Source organism: Pituophis catenifer, unplaced genomic scaffold (assembly GCF_029215685.1).
Source record: "Pituophis catenifer annectens isolate HBS135680 unplaced genomic scaffold, rPitCat1.0.hap2 SCAF_2, whole genome shotgun sequence".
NCBI classification, from domain to species: Eukaryota; Metazoa; Chordata; class Lepidosauria; order Squamata; family Colubridae; genus Pituophis; species Pituophis catenifer.
Genome location: NW_027256882.1, coordinates 196,563,703 through 196,578,022, shown reverse-complemented (window position 1 = coordinate 196,578,022; position 14,320 = coordinate 196,563,703). Strand labels below are relative to the sequence as shown.

The 14,320-nt window shown below is 37.7% G+C and overlaps 1 protein-coding gene across 3 annotated transcripts in view; it reads right to left on the bottom strand.

The window, feature by feature from the left end:
- RBPMS (RNA binding protein, mRNA processing factor) overlaps positions 1–12,537 on the bottom strand; it is a 117,070-nt gene extending 104,533 nt beyond the window's left edge. For all 3 annotated transcript variants that reach the window (XR_011599919.1, XM_070935404.1, XM_070935405.1), the window contains exon 1: positions 12,109–12,537. Coding sequence is in view for 2 of the 3 variants with exons in the window: in XM_070935404.1 (XP_070791505.1) it covers positions 12,109–12,171 (63 nt within the window). In the remaining variant the exon portion in view is untranslated. The remainder of the gene's footprint in view (positions 1–12,108) is intronic.
- Positions 12,538–14,320: the final 1,783 nt, after the last annotated feature.

Sequence of the window (14,320 nt, the reverse complement as noted above, 5' to 3'; positions counted from 1 at the left end):
GGATAGCCAGTTGAACATCAATATTATATAAATGTATGAGCCTACTATAGAGACAATGGTGGAAACCATCAAGGAATTCTATTGCAAATTACTAGCGCTAAATGCAATGTTAAGAAAGACAAAGTACTACTAATGAGTCATTAGAATGCAAAAGATGGGGAAAAAATTCTCTATTACAGGAACTACAGGAAGATCTGGATTTGGTAAACATAATATTACAGGAAACAGGTGAATAGAGTTATGAAAAGAAAATTCTTTGTTTATTCCTAACATCTCCTTTAAGCAATACAAACACAGTTTGTACAAATGAGCAGCACTGGAGGCCCAACATTGGAATCAACAATATAATAAGACATTGAAGATGGAGACGTGCAGCCCAATCAACTAGAACATTTACAGATGCAGATGGTGGAGAATTATAGCAGGAGTAAGGAATATTAGGTATGTTTGCTGTCTTGAGTTATTTATAAAAAAAAATAAATGCAGCATAAAAATTTAATTAACAACCAAATAAATAAATGTTGATATATATGCCTGTCATGAAGAAAGGTACAAGAAAACATGCAGGTTATGGGTCTTTGTCCCATTACCTCAGTCTATCCCACCCAATCAGGCAGGGAAGATATGTCTTTGAGGGAGGTGAGCAGTTTAGAAATGTGAAATATAAATATTGCAGACCCCGTCAATTAAGGAATTCTGACTGGTGGAGTCTAGGAAGAAAGCTTTCTCTGCTCTTATCCAACCCTAAGGAACATTCTTTCCCCAGTAGTGAAACAGGCCCCCACTACCCCGGCCTTCCAAAAAGGAGTTAAGACATGGTTCTGTGCAGTAGTGAAATCCAAATTTTTTTTACTACCGGTTCTGTGGGCGTGGCTTGGTGGGCGTGTTGTGGCTTGGGTGTGTGGCTTGGGGGGCGTGGCAGGGGAAGGATACTGAAAAATCTTCATTCCCTCCCCACTCCTGGGGGAAGGGTATTGCAAAATCCCCCTTCCCTCCCCACTCCTGGGGAAAGGATATTGCAAACTCTCCATTCCCACCCCACTCCAGGGGAAGGATACTGCAAAATCCCCATTCCCTCCCCACTCCTGGGGGAAGGATATTGGAAAATCCCCATTCCCTCCCCACTCATGGGGCCAGCCAGAGGTGGTATTTGCCAGTTCTCTGAACTGCTCAAAATTTCCACTACCAGTTCTCCAGAACCTGCCAGAACTTGCTTGATTTCACCCCTGGTTCTGTGGCATCACGTAGGGAGCCCAGGGGAGCACTCATCAATGGGACTGATTGCTCCCCTGAAAGCCCACCCATCACCTTTTAACTAATGTTAATCTCTTGCTTTTAAATTTTAGAAGCCCAAATCACAATCTACATCTGGTTTGTTTTGGCTATGTCATATGTGCTAATTCATTGGATAGGTCACTGATGCTAGGAACAAGAAGGGGTACACTGACTTGACAACATCAAAGCTGGCACAAAGATGAACATCCAATTTCTGAAAGAAGCTGTGCTTGATGAGGTAGCATGGAGAACACTTGCCTATAAAGTTGCCAAGAATCAGACTCAATTGAATAGTTAAAACAACAATATATACTGTTTTATATTTTAACATTTTATTGTACACTGCCCAGAGTCCCTCTTTGAGAGAATGTGAAAAATAAATAAAATGTATTAATGGGAAGACTGTCACAATAATGTATTTCAAATTTCATTCTGTCATTATTTCAGAATGCAATAGCCCCACATTTAAGACTATTGTCAGTATTCATTAGCTGTAGACATATTCATACTGGAATTTGTGTAAAGAGAAATATGGATTTTCAGTAGATAAGGTGGATAAGGGACACTAAAAGACAAAGTTCATAGGAGACAACACCTGCCACTTGATCTTTGAAAAGAGATAGTTGTCAGCAACATTCAGATTTTGTTTGCTTCCTCAATCCACCCTAGTTACCCCAGCTAGTGTTAACTTGACTTGCCAGGTAATAGATTATTCAGATTCCCTTTGAGCCAGTAGTCATATTATGTTTAACTATTGTAAGGTAACTTGGTTCCAGTTTATCTCACCCACAGAGGGTAAATGGAGTTTAGGATTGTCCCATTCTTTCTAATATCAGTGTTCGTCTTTATTCTTTCAATGAACACAGTTGGATAATTCCAAAAATGGTACACAGAAGTGTATAAATGTGTAAATTAAAAGAGAAAGCAGTGTTTTTAAACATCAAAATGTAATGTCTAATGGGCTTCCAGGATAGACAACATTTTCATATATTTGTACAACAAAGAAGTATAATAATTTATCATTGTGGGAATGTCTCTGTTCTTTTCTAGATCTAGTCCTTATCCTAGGAACTAAGTCTGCAGCTGAAAGTTGTTGAAGTATATCATATTGACATTTGCAATTGGTTTTTTCCAATTCTATTTTTATTTTATTAAAAAAAGTTAAAATACAAATATAAAACTCCAAAATTTTAAAAAGCAAAGAAAAAACACAAATAATTTAAACAGTGCATTAAAAACACTAACGGATATACACATATTACCACTACCACCCTAGTTAACTACTAGTTAACTATTAATTACAAATATATTAGTTTCCTGCTCCTTGCAAAAAAGATCCTCCAAATTTTAAACTACTAAATCCAGTTGCAAGTTATTAATTTGTCATCTATATACTATATTAATGACATAACAATAATAAAAAACAAGATAAAGTTTAAAAATCTTCTGTTAACAAACTGTTATTGTAATCAACTCGTAGAAAATTTACCACAGCACTTTATTTATTCCAAATCGTCCCAAAGATAACAATGATTCATCCTGGATCAAATATTCCAAGTTTGTTTCTTAATTCCATCTCCTATCAATTGTTGACTGGTTAAATATAATAAGACTCCAAAGCTGGTCTGTCTCCTCAAAAAGTCCAGATGAAATTGTTTTCCAATTAAATGTGATAAATCCATTCCTCAATCTCCTTCAATCTTCTTAGGGAAAGCCGATTTATCACTTCTCCACTTAAGTCAGAATGTTGCTGTTGTAGAAGAATGGAAGCTTGAATTTTAGGGGGGCATCTGCAATCGACTCAGTTCTAAGTCTGTAAAATCCAAGTCTGTAAAATCCATATTTCTTTCCAGCAAATCTGCTGCTTTCAAATCACATTCCTTTTGTGAATCTGATTTATTTACAGCTACATACATCTGAATATTTTCCACAGCCATTATTATTTCATCAACCTTTTTTAAAAAGCTTTCAAATATGGATTGCATATTACCAGACAATATTTTTTAAAATGTTGGCCACATTTGCTTGCCTGTAATCTGATACATTGTTGCTCTGTGTAATTTAGCAACAATAGATAAGAGAACACAGGAATTCGCAGAGTGAAAAAAAAATAGATAAAACAGGGAAGATATTTTCTGAATATTTCAATCCAAAGTTAAAAGAAAAATTAAAAAAAACAAGCTCCAAAAATTTTCCAAATTAGTAAGATGCAAAAACCTCATAGTAAGAGTCCAATATAGATGTAAATCAAATGAAAACACTTTCACTACCCAAGAACACCCCATGTTTTCCTTACAGAAAAGCAAAAGCTATTCAAAACAACAGTATAAATCAAAGAGAAAAGAACAGATAAAGTCCAGCACGGGGTTAAAATAAATCAGCATTCAACTAGTTAGTCAACCTTTAAAGATAAAAAATAAAATGAAACAGAAGTTTCAAAAAGTGAAGTTAAAACCCAGGCATGCTTAAGAAAATGTGGAAAATGGAATGACAGGTGACTTTTCAACCATTCCCACAGGAACTGGAATCTTCAAGACCCCTCCCAGATGGGCCAAAGGTGCTTGAAAGTTGTTTTGGTTCATTCCTAAGTGCTCCCATTCAAACCAAGTAAAAGAAAAGTTCCTACCATTTAGCAGCCATCTTGGGGGAAGAGTCAACATTTACAATTGGGAAGAGTGGGAAATAGAACTAATCTGAACTCTAACTGATTAGAGAAGAGAAAGGTAATTTATTACCTTATTCAGATATTTTCAATTACAATTCCGATTTTGCCATGCTGGTTGGAGCGGATAGAAGCTGAAGTCTCCAGCTTCTGGAGACCTAAAGCGCATGAAAGGCAAACATTGGCATGTATGGAAAAGGATACGCATTATGGGATGGGGAGGGCGGAAGTCACTTCCGTATTATTTTATAAGTCAGTTCAACTCTTATTTGAAGTGGATGGTGAGTAGTAAGCCTATTTGCATTGTGTACATACCAAGAAACCTTTCAGGAATGGTGGAGGGAAAAGTATTCTCTGCCATCTCCAACCATTACTGTAAGAGTCCTGTAGCCAGCCATTTGAATCCTGAACAAGAACACTAAGGTTGACAGAACAAATATTTTTAAATTAGGTTTCCACTTGTAAAATCGTAACATATACATATATTAGTAAAACTTCTTGACAGAAAAAAGGGTATCTAAAAGGTATCAAGCAAATCTTCAACAAGGAGTGGGACATAGCCAACCTTGGCTATGAGAAGCTAAGCAGGATCATATTTGGTTAATGCTTATTTAGAAATACCAAGACTATAGGCTAGATTGGGAAGCTGAAAAAGCATTTTGGAATAAACAAAAGAATAATACAATAACAGAATAACAAAGTTGGAAGGGACCTTGGGGGTCTTCCAACCCCCTGCATAAACAGGAGACTATTTACCATTTCAGACAAATGACTGTCTAATTTTTTCTTTAAAACCTCCAGTGATGGAGTATCCATAACTTCTGAAGGCAAGCCATTCTATTGATTAATTATTTTAACTGCCAGGAAATCCACATGTCTATGACATTAGCAGGAGTTAAATTCAACTTGAGGAAGTACTCAGTTTTTAAACACATCAAAAAGTGTTGCAGTATATGCTTTCATAAATTGAGCCCATTTCCTGAAGCACTAGAACACAAGTTATTGGTGATAAACAATTTCACATAGATCACATCAAAAAGTTTGATTTTGTTTGTGCTTGAATTGAGATGATGGTCTCCCATTTAATTACTGCTTATGTAAATAATCACTGTGCTTTTTTCCTACCTATTAAAGTTTTATGCAGAATTGTTTGCATTTCATGGCCACATAAGTGACCTCACTGCTTATAATTCCTCTACAGCCACATATATCTTCCAACTGACTAAGACTTCGTGCAATTGATGGATTTTCATCCACGAAAACACATTTGCGAAACGAGGGTAATTCTTCATTCAACTGATGGATTTTAGTACATTAAAGATTATGCTTAGTCTGTTCTTGCTTCACGAAAGTTGGATATCCTTCTGAGAAAAACCCAAAACTAAACAAAATTTACAACCAGTGGTAAATAAATGTCCTATCAAGTTTAAGAGTGGGCAATATAAATAAATGTTTCAGTTCATGGGAAAAATGCAAGGAAAGGCAAATGTCCTCAGGACTCTAGAGATAATTTGCTTTCCCTTGCATTATCCATGAGTCCAGGGAATTGACCAAAAAGAATTATCTTAATAGACCAGGAAATTAGGCTGAGAGTAAATGAAGTTCAACAATATCTGGCAGAAATCATTACACAGTGAAATATATACATAAAAGAATCATAAGAGGGGAAGGAATTACTGTTGCTACTAATATATGAAAGTTTTAGCATCAAGGGTAGATGAATCGAACTATCTCCTATGCTGGGGATAACAATTTGAGGACAGTGATAGACAGATTCCAAATGTGGTGAACACTCTGACAAAATAACTATGGACAAAATGCTTCAGTGGAAACACAAACACTTACAAAGCACCAGTTTACTACAATGCTACCTACCACCCACACTGGTCTCCCTCTATGGCACACTCCTATCTCTGCCTATCTCTGTCCTGTTTCTGGGAAGGTGGACATAATTGTCAAGCAAACTATTGCAGCCTCTCATTATTTTTAAATCCAAGAATTTTAATTAATTTTTTAAATACAAGAAATCAGATGGGTCAGGCAGTGTGAAGAAGCCAACAGAAGTGCCTATGAGCATATATGTAGTGTGGGTACTATGTGGTGGATTAATGCAATACTCAAAGGACCACAGAAAGACCATTCTGGATTGTATCAACAGATGCACCAATCCTAACAACCCTGTTTGTTAGATTTATTTTATGTCTTTCCTCCAGAATCAAGGTGGCCTCCACTATGCTCCATCCTATTTTTTGTCCACAACAAAAAGGCTAATCTGAGAAAACCAGTCCCAAAGTCACTCGGTAATCTATGGCTGAAAATGGTCCATTGCTCTCCCCAGTCCTAGTAAGCCCTCTAGTTAAGAAAAATGTTAGTAAAAATCTAAATATATTATAAAGATCTTGTATATAAAGCATATAGGGACGCAGTGGCTCAGTGGAAAGACGCTGAGCTTGTCGATCGAAAGGTCAGCAGTTCAGCGGTTCAAATCCCTAGTGCCATGTAACAGGGTGAGCTCCCATTACTTGTCCCAGCTTCTGCCAACCTAGCAGTTCGAAAGCACGTAAAAATGCAAGTAGAAAAATAGGGACCACCTTTAGTGGGAAGGTAACAATGTTCCGTGTGCCTTTGGTGTTTAGTCATGCTGGCCACATGACCACAGAGACGTCTTTAGACAGCACTGGCTGTTTGGCTTTGAAATGGAGATGAACACCGCCCCTAGAGTCGGGAACAATTAGCACATACGTGTGAGGGGAACCTTTACCTTTACCTTTACCTTATATAAAGCATACACCCTAGATCAAACTATAAAAAACTTGGGCTTATTCAAGCATGGTTAAAAAGTAGTACACATTTCAAATATTTTCCAGTATCTCAGAGAACAAAAACAAGATCCCAATACAGCAAAGGCCAAAAGCAAGTAATGGGCTGCCTGTTTGTAAACACACAATGTTCTGGACAAGACTGGCAAGAGGAAACAACACCATTAGAAAAGTTAGTTCTATTATGCTATAGTGTTATACCTGCTTATGTGGGAGTAAAATACACTGAGCATACTTGCAGTTCTATTGAAATGTTCATATAATTGGGTTACAACAGATGTATGGCACACAGATACCTGAATATGTATGCTTGCATGCATATAACATGCTTTTGAGAATACATTTTAATACATTCTACTAGCTCCTTTTAAATATTAAATTAACATACACTTCTTTAAATTGAAAGTAATAAATTTTTGTTTTGTTTTACTTTAATCAAATATGTATGTAGGGCAGTTCATTATTTTTGAATGTCATTTACTTTATATTGATGGACATCCATATATTGGAAATATAATATTTCCAATGGGGGGGGTGTTATCTGTGAGATGCATCTATGTCAGGGAAGCACTTTCTGATTTTGCTGAGAAAATGGTATTCTTGCCAACCACATGCACACCTGCCAAACAATTTGGTACACATTGCCTGTGCTAAGATTTCATACTAAGTTGAGATTTGATTAAATTCACATAATATACTAAACTATAAATCATTTTTACAAGCTATATTGACTAAATTCACACAACAAATTAAGGCAAAAGCAGTATGAACCAACCATTTTTTATTTTTATCTCTTCAAATCAGTTGGAGAGGTCCTGATCATGATCCCAAAAGTGGTTTTGGCTAATAGTATGGAACCAAGGTTAGTGAATTTTCAGTAGTGGTGCCACAATTTGGGAATCCTTTCCAAAGAAAAGTGCTACTAATTTCCACACTGATTTTAAATAACAACTAAACACAAAGAGTACTTGTTTACCTGGGTGACTTTTAAATTAATTTTCTTTTATTATTGTATGGTTCAATGTTGCATAATTCTTGCTTCTATACTTTAAATGTTTAAATTAAAACATTTAATTTATGGTAGAGAACTTTTGTGCTGATCTCTAAGCTGCATTAAAAGGAAAACTTATATGCCAATGAAATTAGTAACAAATAATAAAACTAAGCAAATCACAGTAGCGCATTATGCAATCCCTATTACTGAAATAGCATATGACCACATAAGTACAAACACCCCAAAGCTTCTCTGATCATGACTAATAAAAATTAGAATACCTGAAATCACAAATAAATTTTTCCCCTCCCTCCCTCCCTCCCTCCCTCCCTCCCTCCCTCCAATGCTAATGTATAATTAATGAGACAAACTTTGTCACTGGGCTGTATAGTCCAGGCATATACCAGGATTGATTCTATTGGTAGTCAACATCAATAAACCTGACCTGAGAACAGATAGCTATTTCACTATATCCAGAAATGCATGAAAGCCCCATTTGCAAATCATCCTAGATTCACCGCCAAGAATCTATAGTAGCAAAATCTATATTATATGCACAATAACTTAAAAAGCCAAGAAACCCCTTGGTATAATAACAAGAAATATTAAGTAAAAATAGTTGTAACTATCCCCTCAAAAATAATATAAAAATGAAACAGTTGTCCAGTCCTCAAAAATTAAACATACCCTTTTAGCCCGTCTGCTAGAAGTAAAATAATTTTTAGAACTGGAATTAGACTGAATTTGAATAGAACTAATTCAATCAAAATTTACCATCAAATCTTTAAATAGCCTATGCATTTTTGTTTTCATTTAATATAGTTTCAGCTGTTTCATTTAGCACTATTAGAAATAACCATACTCTTTTGAAACTGTTGGAATAATTGAAAGGTTAAACTTTCCAAACTTTAAGAAACAAAGGCATGGATTTTAGTTTGGGGAATTTAAGAAAATATTCTTTCATGACCTTTTTTCTGTTTATGTTTTCTCCTGTTTACACAATCAGTTTTAGCCAATGTATATTTCATATAATTCAACTAGTAGCGCATCTCCACTAATCAGGAAGGCTCTTCAGCTTGTAACTGATCCTGAAGATGCGATAATATATTAGAAAGATATAAATTCTGGAAATGGAAACTTGGATTCATGTTTGACTTTAGCCACAGATTTATTTGTTTTTGTAAAATTAGACAAAATACAGTATGTTGCAATTTTTTTTCCTTACCTCATCATAGCAGTTTCTGATTTCTAAGAATTCTTTATTGGATTACTGAAATGGCTCTAGGATACTGGCATGTAACCCCTTGTGTTACATAGACTCAGCGTTAATTCCCGGAGCCAAAAAATAAGCAGAGAAATAGCTATGTTGGTCTGTTGTATTTACATGGTTTAACTCATGGGTTATCTGCTTAATTCACTGTTCAAGTTTCACATACCTCACTGAATCATAAACTGACCACCGGGGCTGTTTACAAAACATGCTAAAACATACTTATCTAGCTTGTCATTGCAGACATGCACACTGTACTGCTATCCTACTACAGGAGCCTTAGGAAGAAGCACATTTTGAAAAATAGTTTTGGAGAAACAGTGGAAGGTGGTGAAACACCTCCCTCCACTGGACCAGGTCACCAGGCTTTTAAGAAAAATATATCCTACATATTACCTAGATTTTGATCTATAGTTTCTATTCCCAATATTGTCTGTTTCTATTCCCAATATTATCAGTATATTCTATGGGAGAATCCCTACAAAATACGATGTATTGAGTATGTCAGTGAAGTAAGCACACTTCTATAGGGTAAAAACAATAGGAGCATTCAAGAATACTAGTCAATTAAATTACCAAGCTGGTTTGTATCACCCAAAGTCGATTGAATGACAGTATAGTTGCCATTACTTAACTTATTTTCACTTTCATTTATACCATACTTTCATTTGCCAAGGTTTAGCATGATTACTGTAGACTGTGCAGCTGTAGGAAGCTAAATATGAACATATGTCTCATTTTAAAATATCTGAGGGGGGAAAAAACCCTCTTGGTATAATTTATCAAGTTTCTGCCCACCTTAGAACACATTTAATTTTCTATACTATCTTCCATCAAATCTTACTGGGTCAGATATTTTAAGGAAAGGATGGTCCTTCCCTTCCTTCCTTCCTTCCTTCCTTCCTTCCTTTTTAGTAATTGGTTTTGTTGTCAAGAACCAGACAGCACTTCAGATTCAATTCCAAAAAGGTGTTATAGAATTCATGAGGATGAGTAGTGTTTCAGCGTGCAACTTTTAAAGTAGCGACTCTTTTCCTGGAATCCATGTCAAAATTCAAGTCAACCCTACATAACACAAATATTAAAGAATAACATTGGAGCAGAATTTTTAATTAACCTACCTGTCTATAAAACAAGGGGCTCTTAAAGCAGAACTGCCTGCTTTATCTCCTGCTACTATAAAAGTAATGAGAGTCAGTGTTTGAATATCATTTGTGTTTGAGTATCATTGAATATCATGCTGGAGAAATAGTGTTCTTTTAAGAATTTCCCTGCCTCTAGGTCCTCTGAAAATGCTCTTCACTTTGTTTCTAAAAGCAAACATACCCCATAATTGGCATTACTAGAAGAAAGGATACGCCTTATCTGATAGCCATGCAGATATATCCTGTAACAATACCCTGTTTCACAACTTCAGAGTTCTACAATAAAAAACACTAGAGTTACACAATAAAACCATGAAATCTGCTCACAGTGTAGAAAGGTTTCACGGTGATAATATTATGAGCTTTCTCTTCCCAGATATGATAAAAAGTGAAGTAAATAAATACATATAAAGATACCAGATTTCACTAGTTCTGAAAATAAATCCAGACTGTAGTTTTTCAAAGCTTTTTTTTAAAAAATAGTTTCTTAGGTTGTAGATTACAATTTGTTATAGAAACCTTCTTTTCTTTTCTTTTCTTTTATCTAAATAGTATTATTTTTATCTAAATGGTATTATCACTTGGTAACCAATTAGCGTATCAAAAGTGATCTATAGCAATCAATGAAGAAACCTACTGATATGCTTTAGAAATGTTATTTACATGGGGAGTATTATTTTTCCCAAGATAAAATTATTCTCTTCCTGAATATGCCTGTGTGTATTGTTAATGTAGCTAACTGCAACTGTCTTACCAACTTGCCAAAACTATGAGTAACATTTTTTTTTTCTGACAATCACAAGGAAAAACAAAGTTTCTCTCACAAATCAATATCAGGTCCTGGTGCTCCAAGATTGATTTCTGAATGTCTTATCACTCTATATAGTTTAAACAACTGCATTTTACAAAGACAGATATTATGTTATAATTTCAAAAGATAGCCACCATGTTCATAGTATTAGCTTGTACTATCCAAACATATATCTAAGCTGATTGTGAATTTATTAAATATCCTAGAAAGGGACAACTTTTAAAGAAATGCAACTCTGTCTACCTTTTCAATATTACATGACAAATTTAAACGCTATTTATTTACTTATATGGACATAAATTCCATTTAACTCAAACCTTAGTTCTGAACACACATGTGCAAGACTGCACACCTAGAAAACACGCACCTCCCTAGAAATATTTATTGCAAAGCAAACACGTACAGTACCCAGGCTGCTAAATCACGGGATACTGCTAACCTGCAACTGCAAATGATCCATGACTAACCTCCTTTTTATTTTGTTTTATTGCAGTTCCCCCCCCCCCCGCATATGACATTGCGGATTAAAATTTACTCAAGTTCTTCTACAAGTTTTCCGCATCTTAACTCATCGGAAAAGAATGCGCTCGATACGTTATCTATTAATCTGGGCGCCTGGCTTTTTAAAGGAATACGCTGCTTTAAAACCAGCCGATTGCTGCGGACACTAGATCCAGGGGAAAGAAACACATGAATAATTTAATATATATATATATACATATATTCCCCTTGTTTCAATCTTCCAGGATACATATCCCAAGCTCCCTCTCCACCAACTTCTAGAATCTCAAGAACGGTCCCCCAGCGATGCTGTTTGGAACACTCGAAACTCCTTTCGTTTTTTTGCAAAGGTTGTGCAATCTCTCTCGCCTCCAAAACGGAGCCAAGTGTCAATGGACTCTTACAGGCGGGTGTATATGTGTGTGTGTGTCAGAAAAAGCCCAGCACCAACGAGGCTGCCCGCTCAGAAGTGACACTTCTTATGCCTCGAAACTTTTGCCGAGGGCTCCCCAATATATCACCCTGGCGCGCCTTGACACCGCGCTCGGAAAGGAAAGTCCCGTCCCCCCCCCCCGCCACCCCACCCCAAGGCGGCCAATTCAACCACCGCCTCTCCTTTTCGGGAAGGTACCTCTTCCTCTTGCAAGTTCGCCTCGCCCGGGCTGAGCTCTTGCTCGCTTTTGCCGCTGTTCATTGTCTCCGCCGCCGGCCCGAAATGCCCCCTTCGCCTCGCCTCGCCTCGCCTCGCCTCTCCTTTCCGCGGCGCGTCTAGGCTGAGGGGTCACAAACGGGCAGGCGCGACGAGGCGAGGCGAGGCGAGGCGCGGCGAGGGAGGGGGAAAAGCAGTGGGGCTCGCGCCCTGGCTACCACCAGCTGCCCTCAGCAGCATGCAGAGGGTTCTGGCGGAATGGCGGAGCCCGAGCGTGAGGCGGAGAGCGGCTGGCGGTTGCCGCTGCTGGTTCCCTCTGGAAGGAGGTGGGGAAGAGTCCCAAAGCGTTGCCTTTTGCGCGCCTTTGCTCTTAGTTGGCTGAGTGGGTGTCTCCCTTCGCCTGGCGCTGACTTCTTGGGACGACGCGGAGGAGCGTGGATTTTTTCCTCCCTCTGAAAGCCCCCCACGGCCAGAGCACGTGAAGCGACCTCGAGGCTGGAGATTTGGCAAAGCAAAGAGGGAGGAGGAGGAAGAGGAGGAGGCGCTTCGAAGGGTGATAACTTTGGAAGCCTCCTGCCTTTGCTGAAGGCTGAGTAGCCTGTCAGCTGTCCTGGCTTCTCCCACCAAGCCTGCCTGCTTCTCTGAGGGGCCCTTTCAGGCTTCAGCCTTTTGGAAACAGGGGAACAAATTTTGATTGGAGGCCACGATGGCATACAGGTAGTCCTTGACATACAAAACCACAACTGAGCCTAAAATTTCTGTTGCCGTCTGTTGTTAAGTGAGTTTGACCCCCCTCTCCTCCATTTTACCATCTTTCTTTCTTGTCACAGTGGGTTAAGCGAATCGCTGCCAATGGTTAGGTAACACAGTTCTTAAGTAAATCTGACTTCCCCATCAACTTTGCGGGTCAGAAGGTCACCGAAGGGGAAAACCTCACCCCGGGATAACTGCCACCGTCATAAATATGAGTCAGCTGCCAGAAGCATCAGAATTTTGATCGTGTGACCATGGAGAGGTCGCAGTGGTCTTAAGTGTGAAAAACGGTCATAGGTCACTTTTTTTTCTGCCGTTGTTACTTCAAATGGTCACTAAATGAACTGTTGTAAGTTGAGGACCACCTGTACTCTCACAAAACGGCTGCCTTGGAAGCATGGCCAGTCACAAAACTCCTGATTCTTGAGGGTCGAGCGTGTGACGTTGTTCCCGCTACCCACTCAAGGCTGTTTCCTTCCTGCACAGCTTGCTGTCACCCGGATTACCTCCGTCAACACTCTTGCAGGTGGACACATTTCTAAACAAAACTGCAGCTGTCCACCCTTTTTAATTTCCAGGAAGGCCTCTGGTGTTTATTTTATAATTCATTTTTATCAAGGCGGTGCTAGAGCTTTGGTTTTGCTGCATGGCAACTCCCAACTTTTTTTTTTAATTATTTATTCCTTTTTTCAATAAGGTGAACAGAGAACCTAATAGATGACAAGAAAAGTGGCCTAGGTGTCTTCCCTTTTTGCCTCAGTTTATGCTGCCAAAGTAAATCAATCTCATGTAAGACACCACATATTTGTATATATAGTCAGTATTTTTTTCCGCAAAGGAAAAAGCAGTCCTATCAGCAGGAAAATCATGCCTTGCTTAGAAGTCCCACTTAACATTTGACATGCATACAATGTTGCATTGTTCCTTTTAGTTTCAAAGTGAACTGAATTTGAGAAACGTCTAGCAGGAGTTAAAAAGAGTTCAATCCTGAACACTTCCTGCCTTGCTTTTAAAAAATTAGTACAGGTGGTCCTGATTTAACAACCGCCTCATATAGCGACCGTTTTCATCACAATTATGACAGTGATGAAAAAGTAGCTTTGTATTGTGATCAATTCTTGCATTTATGATCTTTGCAGGCCTATAAAGCAAAGGAAAACTGAAGTAAAATCATAACTGCTTAGTAACTGCTTCACTTTACAATTGAGTTGCTAGTCCCAATTATGGCCACTGTACGAGGACTACCTATAGGTCTTTTAAAAAAGAATTTACCGATTCACATGTCTTTCAATCAGTAGTATTTAGGATTGTTCTTCAAGTGACATTGATGACTTTTATACTTTTTCTTAGTGATAAATTAGAACCAATTCTAAAGCTATCATTAATAAAAGAGAAGCTACAGTAATTATTTCCAAAATATGTCTCAGAACATGCTAACTTG